Genomic DNA, 18,146 nt, shown 5'->3' on the forward strand with positions numbered 1-18,146 from the left:
GCTCTTTCGTGTTTGGTTGTTGCTAGCTTCCTCTATGGCGCTGATATTCTGAGGGTTCAGGCACCGTGTTCAGGCTACAAAGCTTTCTTCAGGTGCAATGCACTAACCATCCTCGTATGCATGGCACGTGTAACCTGGAGTAGGCACTTGAGGAGTATGAAGTACTATTATAACTAACAAGGCTAATTTATCATTTCAACAGCCTTCAGATGTGAAGCTAGAGGCTTCTCACTGTCAAAGGGAGTGAAATTGAATTTCAGCATTGAAGACAAGGAAGTCTCTGCCTTGGAAGTGTTTGGTCAGCCAGACAGGCAGCAGCTGTAGTTGCCTCTGTTATGGGTCTCCACAATATTTAAAGATGGCTTGAAGGCCTCACGGATACATAGCCTCTCACCCATTCCCCCAACCCCCAACACAGGGGCGACCACGACCTGGTATACTTCAGCCCCCCCACCCCCAACCAATCCCAACCCCCTTGAGGAGTCCCCCGAGCACTAGGACAGCAGCTCCGGTGCCCTTGAGCTGCATGGTGGAAAATGGAAATGGCTACTCACCTCCTCACTTCCGCTCAACAGCTATTGCGCCAGCTTCAAATTTTTAAAAAGGAGAACTAACCGATGCCCGTGTGATTTGCCGCTGCCGTTTCGGGAGGCCATTGCATTTTACTTCAATCGCATTAATGGGATGGAAATGAATGCAAATGAGGTTTAATAATATTCTGGTCACCTTTAGGCGTGACCCGGAACTCGCCATGAGCAGCACGCCGGGTGAATTGCAAACTGGTTCATGCCGGTGCAAATCCCGATTTTGGCCTTTCCTGCTATTTACCCGAGGTGCCCAAATTCGTGCCAGGTACAACCGCGGTCGCTGAATCAAGCCTAATGTCTCTAATTATATACTCCCCAGAGAACCCTCTTAATAAAAAGTAAAATCCATTGGCCCAAACTTTTACGATGCTTTACTTGCACCCATGTCTCCAAAAACGCCTCGCTGTCTTTCAAACCGGGATTTTTAAAAACATGACCGGAGCGGTCACACATTAACCCATGTTTATAACCCTTACTCCCCCAAAGACATATAACAAACATAATAAATAAATTCCGACATTCACCACACCAGTTGCCAGACTTTATCCAGATTCCAACTCGCTTTCCTGGATTGGTGTTCAGAATGGGCTTTGTACTTGGTCATAACTCTACTTTGCAACAGGAGCCAGGCCTGACACAGGAGGAGGAAATATTCAGGGATTCTTTTTTGACCATGATGAATCCATAAAATGGCCATTCCACTCTGGCTTTTCTGCTCCGTTGCCATAGTAATACCCAACACCCAATTGCAGGAAATGCAGGAGAGGAGAAGTCAGAACCGTGTCTGGATATAGTTGAGGTGGAAAACAACTTGTCCTGTCTCAGTGATGGGGCTGTTGAGATGCTCTCGATCCCAAAGCCATTGAGCACTTCTCTGTCCAAAAGAACATTTTGCACTTACCTGTTCATCTGTGTGTATTATCATTTCAGTGATCTTTGCAAGTAAACAATTTCACAACGCAATTCCTAGGTGAACTGGGAGCAGTTTTTTCGAGTTTTACTAACTCTTCAGTGCAGCTGGGGCTTAAATCTGGGACCTGCTGGTCTACTCACACAACGACTTTACCAACTAAGTCATGTAACTTAACAATTTTCGATGTGCACAAGGAAATTCCGTTTGGTCGAGAAGACTTATTGGTTAAGGATTTCTTTACCTATTGTCGTGGAGGTTGATGTCTGGCTGGAGTTTAGCAACAAGTTAGCTGTTGTAGTTTCTGATGTGCAACCTGTAGCTAAAAAGCAAAAATATATCAGTACTTGTTGGCAACACCATGGTAAAACAAATGGTTTAGGGTTCTGGAATAAAAAGACACAATGGCAGGCCTATGTGGTTGCTTAATCAACATCTGTAAAGAGCAAGAATAAACAAAAGTGTTCGAAATTGGTATTTTTAGTACATACTTAGCAAGAACTGATGAAGAGATAAGAAAGATGTTCTCTGCAAACAGAAAAAGTATGGAGGTGTCCACACACTGAATTCTTGGAAAACACGATGAGATGTTTATTAAGAGGTGTTGCTCATACAATCAAAGTACGAAGTTTTACAACACCAGGTTATGGAGTCATCTCCACATCATACAATCAAAGGCAGTGATCTGCCCAAAGCTTGCGCAAACACTCTGCTGACGTCCCTGGACATCGCGCGACAGTCACTGCACTGTCGGAGTGTCAGTATTGAGAGAGTGCTGCACTGTCAGAGGGTCAGTACTGAGGGAGTGCCGCACTGTCAGTGTGTCAGTATTGAGAGAGTGCTGCACTGTCAGAGGGTCAGTACTGAGGGAGTGCCGCACTGTCAGAGGGTCAGTACTGAGGGAGTGCCGCACTGTCAGTGTGTCAGTATTGAGGGAGTGCTGCACTGTCAGAGGGTCAGGTCTGAGGGAGTGCCGCACTGTCAGTGTGTCAGTATTGAGAGAGTGCTGCACTGTCAGAGGGTCAGTACTGAGGGAGTGCCGCACTGTCAGAGGGTCAGTACTAAGGGAGTGCTGCACTGTCAGAGGGTCAGTACTGAGGGAGTGCCGCACTGTCAGTGTGTCAGTATTGAGAGAGTGCTGCACTGTCAGAGGGTCAGTACTGAGGGAGTGCCGCACTGTCAGAGGGTCAGTACTGAGGGAGTGCCGCACTGTCAGAGGGTCAGTACAGAGGGAGAGCTGCACTGCCAGAGGGTCAGTACTGAGGAAGTGCCGCACTGTCAGAGGGTCAGTACTGAGGGAGTGCCGCACTGTCAGAGGGTCAGTACTGAGGGAGTGCCGCACTGTCAGAGGGTCAGTACTGAGGGAGTGCGGCACTGTCAGAGGGTCAGTACTGAGGGAGTGCCGCACTGTCAGAGGGTCAGTACTGAGGGAGTGCCGCGCTGTCAGAGGGTCAGTACAGAGGGAGTGCCGCACTGTCAGAGGGTCAGTACTGAGGGAGTGCTGCACTGTCAGAGGGTCAGTACTGAGGGAGTGCCGCACTGTCAGTGTGTCAGTATTGAGAGAGTGCTGCACTGTCAGAGGGTCAGTACTGAGGGAGTGCCGCACTGTCAGAGGGTCAGTACTGAGGGAGTGCCGCACTGTCAGAGGGTCAGTACTGAGGGAGTGCCGCACTGTCAGAGGGTCAGTACAGAGGGAGTGCTGCACTGCCAGAGGGTCAGTACTGAGGGAGTGCCGCACTGTCAGAGGGTCAGTACTGAGGGAGTGCCACACTGTCAGAGGGTCAGTACTGAGGGAGTGCCGCACTGTCAGAGGGTCAGTACAGAGGGAGTGCTGCACTGCCAGAGGGTCAGTATTGAGGGAGTGCCGCACTGTCAGAGGGTCAGTACTGAGGGAGTGCCGCACTGTCAGAGGGTCAGTACTGAGGGAGTGCCGCACTGTCAGAGGGTCAGTACTGAGGGAGTGCCGCACTGTCAGAGGGTCAGTACAGAGGGAGTGCCGCATTGTCAGAGGGTCAGTACTGAGGGAGTGCAGCACTGTCAGAGGGTCAGTACTGAGGGAGCGCCGCACTGTCGGAGTGTCAGTACTGAGGGAGTGCTGCAGTGTCAGAGGGTCAGTACTGAGGGAGTGCTGCACTGCCAGAGGGTCAGTACTGAGGGAGTGCCGCACTGTCAGAGGGTCAGAACTGAGGGAGTGCCGCACTGTCAGAGGGTCAGTACTGAGGGAGTGCTGCACTGTCAGAGGGTCAGTACTAAGGGAGTGCTGCACTGTCAGAGGGTCAGTACAGAGGGAGTGCTGCACTGTCAGAGGGTCAGTACTGAGGGAGTGCTGCACTGTCAGAGGGTCAGTACTGAGGGAGTGCTGCACTGTCAGAGGGTCAGTACTGAGGGAGTGCTGCACTGTCGGAGGAGCAGTACTGAGGGAGTGCTGCACTGTCAGAGGGTCAGTACTGAGGGAGTACTGCACTGTCAGAGGGTCAGTACTGAGGGAGTGCTGCACTGTCAGAGGGACAGTACTGAGGGAGTGCTGCACTGTCAGAGGGTCAGTACTGAGGGAGTGCTGCACTGTCAGAGGGTCAGTATAGAGGGAGTGTCGCACTGTCAGAGGGTCAGTACTGAGGGAGTGCCGCACTGTCAGAGGGTCAGTACAGAGGGAGTGCTGCACTGCCAGAGGGTCAGTATTGAGGGAGTGCCGCACTGTCAGAGGGTCAGTACTGAGGGAGTGCCGCACTGTCAGAGGGTCAGTACTGAGGGAGTGCCGCACTGTCAGAGGGTCAGTACTGAGGGAGTGCCGCACTGTCAGAGGGTCAGTACAGAGGGAGTGCCGCACTGTCAGAGGGTCAGTACTGAGGGAGTGCCGCACTGTCAGAGGGTCAGTACTGAGGGAGCGCCGCACTGTTGGAGTGTCAGTACTGAGGGAGTGCTGCAGTGTCAGAGGGTCAGTACTGAGGGAGTGCTGCACTGCCAGAGGGTCAGTACTGAGGGAGTGCCGCACTGTCAGAGGGTCAGTACTGAGGGAGTGCCGCACTGTCAGAGGGTCAGTACTGAGGGAGTGCTGCACTGTCAGAGGGTCAGTACTAAGGGAGTGCTGCACTGTCAGAGGGTCAGTACAGAGGGATTGCTGCACTGTCAGAGGGTCAGTACTTAGGGAGTGCTGCACTGTCAGAGGGTCAGTACTGAGGGAGTGCTGCACTGTCAGAGGGTCAGTACTGAGGGAGTGCTGCACTGTCGGAGGGGCAGTACTGAGGGAGTGCTGCACTGTCAGAGGGTCAGTACTGAGGGAGTACTGCACTGTCAGAGGGTCAGTACTGAGGGAGTGCTGCACTGTCAGAGGGACAGTACTGAGGGAGTGCTGCACTGTCAGAGGGTCAGTACTGAGGGAGTGCTGCACTGTCAGAGGGTCAGTATAGAGGGAGTGTCGCACTGTCAGAGGGTCAGTACTGAGGGAGCACTGCACTGTCAGAGTGTCAGTACTGAGGGAGTGCTGCACTGTCAGTGTGTCAGTACTGAGGGAGAGCCGCACTGTCAGAGTGTCAGTACAAAAGGAGTGCTGCACTGTCAGAGGGTCAGTACAGAGGGAGTGTCGCACTGTCAGAGTGTCAGTACTGAGGGAGTGCTGCACTGTCAGAGTGTCAGTACTGAGGGAGTGCTGCACTGTCAGTGTGTCAGTACTGAGGGAGAGCCGCACTGTCAGAGTGTCAGTACATAAGGAGTGCTGCACTGTCAGAGGGTCAGTACAGAGGTGGTGCCGCACTGTCAGAGGGTCAGTACTGAGGGAGTGCTGCACTGTCAGAGTGTCAGTACTGAGGGAGTGCTGCACTGTCAGAGTGTCAGTACTGAGGGAGTGCTGCACTGTCAGAGGGTCAGGTCTGAGGGAGTGCCGCACTGTCAGAGGGTCAGTACAGAGGGAGTGCTGCACTGTCACAGGGTCAGTACTGAGGGAGTGCTGCACTGTCAGAGTGTCAGTACTGAGGGAGTGCTGCACTGTCAGAGGGTCAGGTCTGAGGGAGTGCCGCACTGTCAGAGGGTCAGTACAGAGGGAGTGCTGCACTGTCAGAGGGTCAGTACTGAGGGAGTGAATAATGTAATGTGGGAGGGGGGAGATGATAAATAGGTTTGCAGATGACATGAAGATTGGCTGGGTGATTAATAGCGAAGAAGGTGGTCTTAGGTTGCAGGAAGATATAGACGGGTTGGTCAGATGGGCAGATCAGTAGCAGATGGAATTTAACTCTGAAAAGTGTGAGGTGACGCACATTGTAAGAGTAACAAGACAAGGGAGTACTTAATGAATGGCAGGACACGAGAAAGCTCAGAGGAACAGGTGGATCTTGGAGTACTTGTCCACAGATCCCTGAAGGCGGCAGGTTAATATGGTAGTTAAGTAGGCATACGGGATACTTGCCTTTATTGGTCATGGGCAGGATCACAAGACCAGTGAGGTTATGTACAAAGCATGAGCTGCACAAAACACTGGTTAGTTTACAGCTGGAGTACTGTGTGCATTTCTGGTCACTTCACTGTAGGAAGGATGTGATTGCACTGGAGCGGCTGCAGCGGAGATTCCCAAGTTGTTGCCTGGGATGGAGCATCTGAGCTATGAATAGGGGCTGGCTAGGCTTAGGTTGTTTTCTTTACAGCAGAGGAGGGGCCTGATAATAATAATCTTTATTGTCACGAGGAGGCTTACGTTCACACTGCAATGAAGTGAAAATGTGAAAATCCCCCAGTCGCCACACTCCGGCGCCTATTCGGGCACACTGAGGGAGGAAACCGGAGCACCCGGAGGAAACCCACGCAGACACAGGGGGAACGTGCAGACTCCGCACAGACAGTGACCCAAGCAGGGAGTCGAACCTGGGACCCTGCCGCTGTGAAGCAACAGTGCTAACCACTGTGCTGTCGTGTCGCATAGAATCGTAGAATCCTTACAGAGCAGACAAAGACCATTTGGCCGATCGAGTGTGCACCAGCCTTCTGAAAGAGCACCCTGCCTAGACCCACACCCCTGCCCTGTCCCTGTAACACAGTAACGCCATCTAACCTTTGGACATTAAGGGGTAATTTACCGTGGCCAATTCACCTAATCTGCACATCTTTGGACAGTGGGAGGAAACCAACGTAGACACGGGGAGATTCCACACAGACAGTTATCCAAGACCAGAATTAAACCCGGGCCCCTGGTGCTGTGAGATCATAGAATTTCATAGAATTTACTGTGCAGAAGGAGGCCATTCGGCCCATCGAGTCTGCACTGGCTCTTGGTAAGAGCACCCTACCCAAGCTCACAACTCCACCGTATCCCCATAACCCAGTAACCCCACCCAACACTAAGGGCAATTTTGGACCCTAAGGGCAAGTTAGCATGGCCAATCCACCTAACCTGCACATCTTTAGACTGTGGGAGGAAACCGGAGCACCCGGAGGAAACCCACGCACACGTGGGGAGGATGTGCAGACTCCGCACAGACAGTGACCCAAGCCGGAATCGAACCTGGGAGCCTGGTGCTGTGAGGCAGCAGTGCTAACCACCATGCCACTGTGCCACCCTGTAAGATGTATAGAATTATGAGAGGTATGGGCAACATGGATAGGAAGCAGCTGATCCCCTTACTTGAAGGGTTAACAACGAGTGGACACAATTTTATGGTGATGGGGCAGGAAGGTTAGAGGGGATAATGAGGAAAATACATGATTGGAGTCTAGAATGCCCTGCCTAGGAGGATGGATGAGATAGGACACCTCACAATCGTTTAAGTGTATGTGGGCGAACACGTGAAATGTCATGGCATTCAAGGTTATGGGCCAAGTGTTGGAAAGTGTAATTAGTGTAGATTTAGTGTAGTTTTAATGGCGCAGACATGATGGGATGATGGACCTGTTATGCATCGATGACTCTATGGTACTGGTAGGCAGGATAAGTGGTGAGAGCATACACAGTGGAGGGCCCTGACTCCTGGAGCGGGATCACGGGTAAGGAAAAGGGAGGACATATTGGAAGCACTGGGATGGAAGGTTGCATTAACAGAACAGGAGAACAGAGTGGAGAAACTGGGAAAATGGAATAGAGTCCTTACAGGAATTGGGATGTAAGGAAATTTAGTAAAGGTAGCTTATAGTGGGAGTGAGGGGGCCGGTTTAATTCAGGTGGCTGGATATCTGGTTCGTGATGCAGAGCTAAAGCCAACAGCGCGGGTTCAATTCCCGTACAGGCTGAAGTTATTCATGAAGGCCCTGCTTTCTCAACCTTGACCCTTGCTTGAGGTGTGGCAGTCTTCAGGTTAAATCATCACCAGTCAGCTCACCCCCCCCCCCCCCTCAAACTATGGTCATCTGGGACTGTGGCGACTTTACTTACTGGTGGGAGTCACTGGGTTTACGGTGAAACTTGGTTGATGGTTTATTACCAGAAATGGAGACAAGGAAGTTCACGACGGCAAGAGAGGAGTCAGATGGTTCATAGAATCATAGAATTTACAGTGCAGAAGGAGGCCATTCGGACCATCGAGTCTGCACTGGCTCTTGGAAAGAGCACCCTACCCAAGGTCCACACCTCCACCCTATCCCCATAACCCAGTAACCCCACCCCACACTAAGGGCAATTTTGGACACTAAGGGCAATTTAGCATGGCCAACCCACCTAACCTGCACATCTTTGGACTGTGGAGGAAACCGGAGCACCCGGAGGAAACCCACGCAGACACGGGGAGAATGTGCAGACTCCGCACAGACAGTGACCCAAGCCGGGAATTGAACCTGGGACCCTGGAGCTGTGAAGCAATTGCGCTAACCACTGTGCTACCGTGCTGCCGTGCTGCCCTGCCAGTTCATCTGAAGGCATGCAAATATTGGAAATTGGAAACGAAGTTGATTAAATTTTTCACTTCAGGGCAAGACCAAGAAACAACACTGATCCAGTCATCAACGTACTGGAAAACGAGGTGAGGTGTTTGTTGGGCTCTGGGACGGAAGAATGGTTCACAAAAAGGCAGATGTAACTAAGAACCAAGCGGGCACCCAGAGAACACCTTTTATTTGGAAGAAGTGGCTGGAGTTGGAGGAAAAGTTGTTGAGTGTGAGAAGAGGAGGGTGGTGAATGGAGACAGAGTGAGCTTTCACTCCAGGAAAAGTGGAGAGCTCTCGGCCACTGCCTCAGTTCAACTCTGACTGACACCCTCATCCTAAACAAAGAACAAAGAACAAAGAAAAGTACAGCACAGGAACAGGCCCTTCGGCCCTCCAAGCCTGTGCCGACCATGCTGCCCGTCTAAACTAAAATCTTCTGCACTTCCGGTGTCCGCATCCCTCTATTCCCATCCTAAACTTGACGATTTCGACATTTGAATTCATTCAATATTCCTCTTCCAAGACCGAATGATACAACCATGACCCCTATTCTCACCATCTAATAGTTGACCATTTAAAATTTCACACCCTTGTTTTCAAATCCCTCTATGCTTCAACCTTCCCAATTTCATTTGTCTCTTCCAGCACAACAACCTTCGGAGATATCTGCGCTCCTCCAATTTTGGTCACTTGAATATCCATCTGGAACTGGCTGTCATTCCGTTGCCCAGGCCCTGAGCCCTGGAATTCCCTTCCTCAAATTCTTTGCCAATCTTTGCCCCTTTAAAACGCTCCTCCAAACCTATCTTTTTCACCTGATCAGCTGATTTATCTCCTTATGTGGCATTGATACACAATCAATTACTCTCGAGACAAGGTGAGTCATAACTAATCGGCTTTAATCAGCTAGAACTGTACCCAGCAGCTACGATACAGAAAGTGAAGGCTGCTGGGACGGCATTGGTTCTTATGCCCCGCCTCTCAGGGCGGAGCTATGTATGTTAGCCAATGGTAGACTCCTAGGTCTAGCCAATGGTCATCCACCTCTCAGGTACTGCAATACCTGATATTACCACATTCACCCCCTGTTAAAAAAAGGACCCAGCGGGGTGATGGCCAGCGTTACCGTCGCCTTTTTGCATGGTAGGCCCAGGTATGGAGGTACCGTGATGTCGAGGGTAACAGAAAAAGTTTTTTTTTTTGTTTTATCGTGCAGCAATCAGACGATCGGGTGGCCTGGTTGTCCTTCTGGAGCATCTGGGCTTCGGCGATGATCCTGGTGGGGGCCCTAGGCGGCGCTGTTGGGGTGAAAAGTAGGCAGGGGAGGGGCGCCTGTAGGGGGCATCGGTGCCTGTTTGGCACTGGGTAGGGGCGACGGCAGTTATGACCCTCCGGTCAGGTGCTGCGGGGAGGGTGGGGGTGGGGGCAATGGTGCGGGTGCGCGTGGGGCTCCGGCGGGCGCCAGGTCCCGAAGGGAGACCGTGTCTTGGCGGCCATTGGGGAACGCTACGTAGGCGTACTGGGGGTTGGCATGCAGCAGGTGGACCCTCTCGACCAACGGGTCCGACTTGTGCACCCTCACATGTTTCCGCAGCAGGACGGGTCCGGGTGTCGCTAGTTAGGTTGGTAGCGAGGTCCCCGAGGAGGACTTCCTGGGGAAAGCAAGGAGACGTTCGTGAGGTGTCTGGTTTGTGGTAGTACAGAGCAGCGACCGGATGGAGTGAAGGGCCACTGGGAGGACTTCTTGCCAGCGGGCGACTGGGATATTCCTGGACCGAAGGGCCAGCAGGACGGTCTTCCAGACCGTTCCGTTCTCCCTTTCTACCTGCCCGTTTCCCCGGGGGTTGTAACTGGTCGTCCTGCTGGAGGCGATGCCTTTGCTGAGCAGGAATTGACGCAGTTCGTCGCTCATAAAGGAGGACCCCCTATCACTGTGAATGTATGCGGGGAAACCGAACAGTGTAAAAATACCCTGGAGGGCTTTGATGACGGTGGTCGTGGTCATGTCCGGGCAGGGGATGGCGAATGGGACCCAGGAGTATTCGTCAATCACGTCCAGGAAGTACGTGTCGCGGTCGGTGGAGGGGAGGGGGCCCTTGAAATCCATGCTGAGGCGTTCAAAGGGACGGGAAGCCTTTATCAGATGGGCTCTCTCTGGCTGGTAGAAGTACGGTTTGCACTCCGCGCCGATTCGGCAGTCCCTGGTGATTGTCCTGACCTCCTCGATGGAGTAGGGCAGGTTGTGGGTCTTAATGAAATGAAAGAAACGAGTGACCCCCGGGTGGCAGAGGTCCTTGTGGCGGGCTCGGAGGCGGTCCACTTGTGCGGTGGCACACGTGCAGCTGGACAGGGCATCAGGAGGCTCGTTCAGCTTCCCGGGATGATACAAGACCTCGTAATTGTAGATGGAGAGTTCTATCCTCCACCGTAAGATCTTGTCGTTTTTAATCTTGCCCCGCTGTGCATTATCGAACATGAAGGCCACCGACCGTTGGTCCGTGAGGAGAGTGAATCTCCTGCCGGCCAGGTAATGCCTCCAGTGTCACACAGCTTCTACTATGGCCTGGGCCTCCTTTTCGACCGAGGAGTGGTGAATTTCGGAAGCATGGAGAGTGCGGGAGAAAAAGCCACGGGCCTGCCCGCTTGGTTGAGGGTGGCGGCCAGAGCTACGTCGGACGCGTCGCTCTCGACCTGGAAGGGGAGGGACTCATCGATGGCGTGCATCGTGGCTGTTACGATGTCTGCTTTGATGCGGCAGAAGGCCTGGCGGGCCTCCGTCGACAGGGGGAAGGTTGTGAACTGGATCAGGGGTCGAGCTTTGTCGGCGTAATTAGGGACCCATTGTGCATAGTAGCTAAAGAAGCCGAGGCAGCGCTTTAGGGCCTTGGGGCAGTGAGGGAGGGGGAACTCCATGAGGGGGCGCATGCGTTCAGTGTCGGGGCCTATGACTCCATTTCGCACTACGTAGCCTAGGATGGCTAGACGGTCAGTGCTAAACACGCATTTCTCCTTATTGTAGGTCAGATTAAGGATATTCGCGGTCTGGAGAAATTTTTGGAGGTTGGTGTCGCGGTCCTGCTGGTCGTGGCAGCAGATGGTGACGTTATCAAGATATGGGAACGTTGCGCGTAAACCGTACCGGTCAACCATTCGGTCCATCTCACGTTGGAAGACTGAGACCCCGTTCGTGACACCGAAGGGAACCCTTAAAAAGTGATAGAGCCGCCCATATGCTTCGAGGCAGTGTACTGGCGGTCCCCATGATGGAGGGGCAGCTGGTGGTAGGCAGACTTGAGATCCACCGTGGAGAAAACCTTGTATTTCGCGATCCTGTTTACCAGGTCGGCTATACGGGGGAGAGGGTAGGTGTCCAGTTGCGTAAACCTGTCGATGGTCTGGCTATAGCGATGACCATCCTATGTTTCTCCCCGGTCTTTACCACCACTACTTGAGCCCTCCAGGGGCTGTTGCTTGTTTCGGTGACCCCTTCCTTCAGCAGCCGTTGGACCTCGGACCTGATGAAGATCCGGTCCTGGGCGCTGTACCGTCTGCTCCTGGTGGCGACAGGTTTGCAATCCGGGGTGAGGTTCGCAAACAGGGAAGGCGGGTCGACCTTAAGGGTCGCGAGGCCGCAGACAGTAAGGGGGGTATAGGGCCGCCAAATATAAAGGTCAGGCTTTGTAGGTGGCACTGGAAATCCTGTCCAAGAAGGGTGGCTGCGCAGAGGTGCGGCAGCACGTACAGGCGGAAATTGCAGACTTCCCTGCCTTGGACGGTGAGGTTTGCGAGGCAGAACCCCTTTATCTGCACTGCGTGTGACCCGGAGGCCAGGGAGATCGTTGGTTTACGGGATGGGTGACAAGAGAACAGCACCTTACCGTTCGGGGTGGACAAAGCTTTCCGTGCTCCCGGAGTCGATCAGGCACAACGTCACGTGGCCGTTGATGGCGATCGTTGTGGTGGCTTTCACTAGCGTCTGGGGCCGACTCTGGTCCAGGGTAACGGAGGCCAGCTGCAGCAAGGGGAAGTTCTGGTCAGGCAGCGTGGAGACGGCTGTGATGGGGGCTTGAGGCCGGTCCAGGGTAACGGAGGCCAGCTGCAACAAGGGGAAGTTCTGGTCAGGCAGCGTGGAGTCGGCTGTGCTGGGGGCTTGAGGCCGGTCCAGGGTAACGGAGGACAGCTGCAACAAGGGGAAGTTCTGGTCAGGCAGCGTGGAGTCGGCTGTGCTGGGGGCTTGAGGCCGGTCCAGGGTAACGGAGGTCAGCTGCAACAAGGGGAAGTTCTGGTCGGGCAGCGTGGAGTCGGCTGTGATGGGGGCTTGAGGCCGGTCCAGGGTAACGGAGGCCAGCTGCAACAAGGGGAAGTTCTGGTCAGGCAGCGTGGAGTCAGCTGTGCTGGGGGCTTGAGGCCGCATCCAAGATGACGTCAGCCACAGGTCGCACATGGAGTCCGGGGATGCCGAAGATGGTGGCGGCGAGGGACAAAATGGCGGCGCCCACCCATCCAGCGTGCTGGCCGGGGGGCAAAATGGCCGCGCCCGTGGATCGCAGGCGGCCAGGGGATAGGAGGGCGGCGGTGGGCTTTGGACGGCCGGGACCTGAACTAAAGGCTGCCGCTAGTCGCTGGAGACTGCGGCCACGGCGCGGGCCTGGCAGACCCCGACATAGTGGCCCTTCTTGCCGCACCCTTTGCAGGTGGCGGTGCGGGCCAGGCAGCGCGGGCGGGGATGATGCCCGCAGAAAAAGCAGCGATGGTGGGCCGTCTCGTCGCGCAGGTTTGCGGGATTAGGGGTAGGTCTGGTGGGCTGCCGTTACGGGGTGCCACGCAGCCCAGGGGGGCGCCGCGCGTCCGGGGGCAAAAGCCAGCGCGTTTTTATACGCAACGTCCATAGACCCCGCCAGGGCCCGTGCCTCAGTAAGTCCCAGTGTGTCCGTTTCTAGCAGCCTTCAGTGGATATCGGGCGAAGTCATACCTGCCACAAAAGCACCCTAATCAAAAGTTCCGTATGCTCATTCCCCGAAACCGGCAGACATCCACAGTTCCGGCCCAGCACTAGCAGTGCCCGAAAGAAGTCTTCCAGTGTTTCTTCAGGGCTTTGCCTTCTAGTTGCCAGCAGGTGACGGGCGTAGACCTGGTTCACAGGTCAGATATAGTGCCCTTCTAGCAGCTCGATAGCTGCAGCATAATTCTCCGCCTCCTCGATCAGAGGGTAGATTGCAGGGCTGACCCGGGAGCGTAGAAGGTGCCTCTTCTGCCTTTCCGTGGGGGTGTCAGCGGCCGTGTCGACAAAGCTCTTAAAACACGCCAGCCAGTGCTTGAAGATAGCAGTGGGGTTGTCTGCGTGGGGGCTGAGCTGAAGGCACTCCGGCTTGATGCGGATGTCCATCCTTTCAGAAGTAATAGCTGATTAAATTGATGCACAATCAATTACTCTTGAGACAAGGTGAGTCATAACTAATCAGCTTTAATCTGCTAGAACTGTACCCAGCAGCTTCGATACAGAAAGTGAAGGCTGCTGGGACGGCATTGGTTCTTATACCCCGCCTCTCAAGGTGGAGCTATGTACGTTAGCCAATGGTAGACTCCTAGGTCTAGCCAATGGTCATCCACCTCTCAGGTACTGCAATACCTGGTATTACCACAGGCTCCATGTCAAATTTTGCTTGATAATTCTTCCGTGAAATGCCCTTGGGATGGTTAACTACCTTCAAGATACTAGAGAAATACAAGTTGTTGTTATTGTTGAAATTATTCTTCAGCCTTGTCTTGATTCTTGAAACATAGAAACTAGAAGCAGGAGGAGGCCATTCGGCCCTTTGAACCTGTTCCGCCATTTATTATGATCATGGCTGATCATCACGTTCAATATCCTGATCCCGCCTTCCCCCCATATCTCTTGATCCATTTAGTCCCAAGAGCTATATCGAATTCCTTCCACAATGTTTTGGCCTCAGCTACTTTCTGTGGCAGTGAATTCCATAGATTCACCACGCTCTGGGTGAAGAAATTTCTCCTCACCTCAGTCCTAAAAGGTTTACCCCTTATCCTCAAACTATGACCCCTAGTTCTGGATTACCCCAACATTGGGAACATTCTTTCTGAATCTACCCTGTCTAATCCTGTTAGAATTTTAAAAGTTTCTATGAGATCACTTTTCACTTTTCTAAGTTCCTCTGAATATAATCCTAACTGACTTAATCTCCCCTCATTTGACAGTCCGGCCATCCCAGGAATCAGGTAAATCTTCGCTGCACTCCCTCCATAGCAAGAACATCCTTCCTCAGATAAGGACACCAAAACTGTACACACTACTCCAGGTGTGGCCTCACCAACGCCCAATACAATTGTAGTAAAACATCTCTATTCCTACTCAAATCCTCTTGCTATGAAGGCCAACATACTGTAGCCATCTGAGATGGCCACCTGCAAAGGGCCATGGGAATTATGGCCAACCCAGGACTCAGACAGATACAGAGCTTCTGTGTATTTGAAACGCAGGTAGCTAGACCTGATCAAAACCCCCGCTCATTTGCATTTTAATGGCCCGTTCCCCAGAACAATAGAACTCCCATCAAGAAACCGGTACAGCCACAGACTGATTGGCGCCACTCCCTTTACTCAGAGAGCCCAACTGCCAGGGTCAATGACCGCTAAAGACCCACTCAGCCACCAAGGCACCCACCCCTTATTGGCCGAAATCGAAGGCAGTGATCAGAGCCCTGATGAACTATTGGGTCCAAGATCAAGGACCGCCCAAAAGAGCGCGAAATCCCAGAGGGATAAAAGAGATCACAGCATTGTGTTCTGTCTTTTTTGGATCCAGCCTGTGCCAGCCCAACTGTGGCAAGAACAGCCAGCCAAGTTCAAGACCAACGATCGCTACCTGATGGGTAAGCCCAGCAGAGACAGAGCCAATTTCTTCAAACCAGCCAAGTGAAATCCAGATAAAGGCCTTATCCATTTGCACAGTGCCGGTCACCCTGAAGTTAAGTGTAAGTTATTGTAGCTGATCGGTGTAGTTTAACTCATAGTAGATATTGTGTTTGCATGTCACAGTAACCCTTGTGTATGTAAATGAACCATCTTTTGAACTAACTAACTGGTTGTGTGGTCATTTGATCGATATAAGGGAAGGCTTGTGGTTCACCAAGATAAATAGAAATACCCACAACATTGGCGATGCTGTTGGGATATAACATCATATCATAAATAGAGTCTTATATCATAAAGAGCAACAATACCATTTGCCACTTTACTGCCCGCTGTACCTGCGCGCTTCCTTTCAACGACTGCTGCACGGGGACACCAAGGTCTCGCTGAGTATCCGCCTCTCTCAATTTACACTCATTCAAATAATAATCTGCCTTCCTATTTTTGCTACCAAGGTGGATATCCTCACATTTATCCATGCATCTGTCATGCATGTGCCCACTCACTCAGCCTGCCCAAATCCCGCTGAAGGATCTCTGCATCCTCCTCACAGCTCACCCTCCTATCCAAATCTGCAAATTTGGAGATAATACATTTAGTTCCCTCGTCCAAATCATTAATATATAATGTGAACAGTTGGGGTCCTGGCAGAGATCCCTGCGGTACCCCACTAGTGACTGCCTGCCAATCAGAAAAAGAACCATTTATTCCGCTGTTTTGCTTCCTGTCTGCTAACCAGCTTTCTATCCATCTCAAGACACTACCCACAATCCCATGTGCTTTCACTTTACATATTAATGTGCTATGTGAGACCTTGTCGAAAGCCTTCTGAAAGTCTAAATAAACCACATCCACCAGTTCTCCCTGGTCAACTGCTCGAGTTGCATCTTCAAAGAATTCTAGTAGATTTATCGAGCATGATTTTCCTTTCATAAAAGCCATGCTGACTTTGTCTGATTACACGACTGCTTTCCAAATTTTGTGCTATTAAACCCTTGATGATGGACTCCAGCGGCTTCCTACTACCAACGTTAGACTCATTCGTCTACAGTTCCGTTTTCTCTCTACTTCCCTGTTTGACTTGCCACCCTCCAATCTGGATGGACCATTCCAGAGTCCAGAGAATTCTGGAAAGTGACCAAAAAATGAGTATGCCAAATGTTGAAAAGAAAATCCCGAGAAATGGCAAAGTTGTAAGTAACATGAAGAAGGGAGCAGAGTAACACGCGGAACCTACATTATTTTTAGTCAAGGTCCAGGAAGCTTTTGCGCCTCAAGAGGGAAGAAATATCAAACGACATTATGGATCTGCAATCTTACACTGCCATCTTGTGGCAGGAAAGCTCTTTGCACCCTCTTCAGGTGTTCAAGCTCCAAAGCAGGGTGTGAAATCAAAATCTTCTGATTCAGAGGCACTAATAATACCAGCTATGGTAAGCTGACGTAACAAACTTGGACCGATGTCGAAACAGCGTAGAACGCATCTTTATGAAGCACAATAAATTATAAAGGAAGAAACATTTGATGACATGAAGTGATTGCCAAGCATTGCTTCATGACATATGTGACCTTTCTTCTATTGTCTGAGCAGCAATCAAGTTTAGAACTGGTATGGCACAGATTGTCAAAACAAACCCCGCTTTCCTAACAATCTCATAGAGTCATTCATGGCACAAAAGGAGACCATTCAACCATTGAGTGCATGCCAGCTCTCTGTCGAGCAATCCAGTCTTTTCCATCCCCCCTCCATTCTATCCCTGAAGACAAGCAGGTTTACTTCCATCAAGACAGCACGGAGCCACAGTCGTTAGCACTGCTGCCTCACAGTTCCAGGGACCCGCGTTCAATTCCGGCCTGGGGTAACTGTGGTGTTTGTACATTCTCCCTGGGCGGCATTCACCGAGCATCAGCGCCGAAATCGCGATCGCCGCGGAGGCGGAGAATGGGCGTTGATGCCGAAAACAGGCTCGACGATGCCCCCGCGATTCGCCGGTCCCCGGAGAATCGGCACGAATCGCACGCGGGTGATCTACGCGGCGCGGGGTAGGGGGCCATTGACAGAGGCCCCCGCGGTGATTCTTCAAGTGTAACTGGCCGGGTTCCCGACGCCGTGGGTGTCTCATGGTCCCACCCGTCGGGATCTCAGCGTGGCGGCTGTGGACTCAGTCCCCGGCCATCATGGTGGGGGCCGGGGGGGGGACCTTCACTGGGGGCCCTCACAAACGGCCACCGATCAGCGGGCACGTGCGATCTCAGGGGGCCTATCTTTTTGGTGCCGGTCCGCGGTGTGGGTTCGCCATGTTGCCTGGGGCGACCGCCACAGGCCGCCGCTGTGCGCATGCGCCGACCCCCAACCGGACGTGCGGGGCCCTGTATCGGCAGTCGGAGCTACGAGGAGCACTCTGGGGGCCTGCTAGCCCCCTCCAGGAAAGTCCAGAGTGATTCACCCGCGTTTTGACAGTGGGGCATAACCCCATTATTGGAGAATCCAGCTCCCCGTGTCTGCGTGTGTTTCCTCCGGGTGCTCCGGTTTCTTCCTACAGTCCGAAGATGTGCAGGCTAAGTGGACTGGCCATGATAAATTGCCCCTCAGTGTCCCAAAGTTTAGGTGGGGTTTCTGGGTTACGGGGATAGGGTGGAGGCGAGGACTTAAGTAGGGTGCTCTTTCCAAGGGCTGGTGCAGACTCGATGGGCCAAATGGCCTCCTTCTGCACTGTACATTCTATGATTCTCGTAAGTGCTCATCCAATTCTCTTTCGAAATCATTCATTATCTCTTCTTCCAGCACCCGTATAGGCCCGGGTTCCAGGTCATTGCCACTTGTTGCATTGAGAAAGTTCTTCCTCACGCCCCGCTGCATCTCTTGCCCAAACCCT

General features: G+C 52.5%; 1 protein-coding gene across 1 annotated transcript in view; it reads right to left on the reverse strand.

Annotated features, from left to right (window-relative positions):
- The window catches only part of LOC140428704 (uncharacterized), a 38,931-nt gene that overhangs the window by 14,060 nt on the left and 6,725 nt on the right, over window positions 1-18,146 (reverse strand). Inside the window, exon 2 of the mRNA XM_072515435.1 lies at window positions 1,742-1,819. Within this exon, the coding sequence (XP_072371536.1) occupies window positions 1,742-1,819 (78 nt within the window). The remainder of the gene's footprint in view (window positions 1-1,741; window positions 1,820-18,146) is intronic.

Source organism: Scyliorhinus torazame, chromosome 8 (assembly GCF_047496885.1).
Source record: "Scyliorhinus torazame isolate Kashiwa2021f chromosome 8, sScyTor2.1, whole genome shotgun sequence".
NCBI classification, from domain to species: Eukaryota; Metazoa; Chordata; class Chondrichthyes; order Carcharhiniformes; family Scyliorhinidae; genus Scyliorhinus; species Scyliorhinus torazame.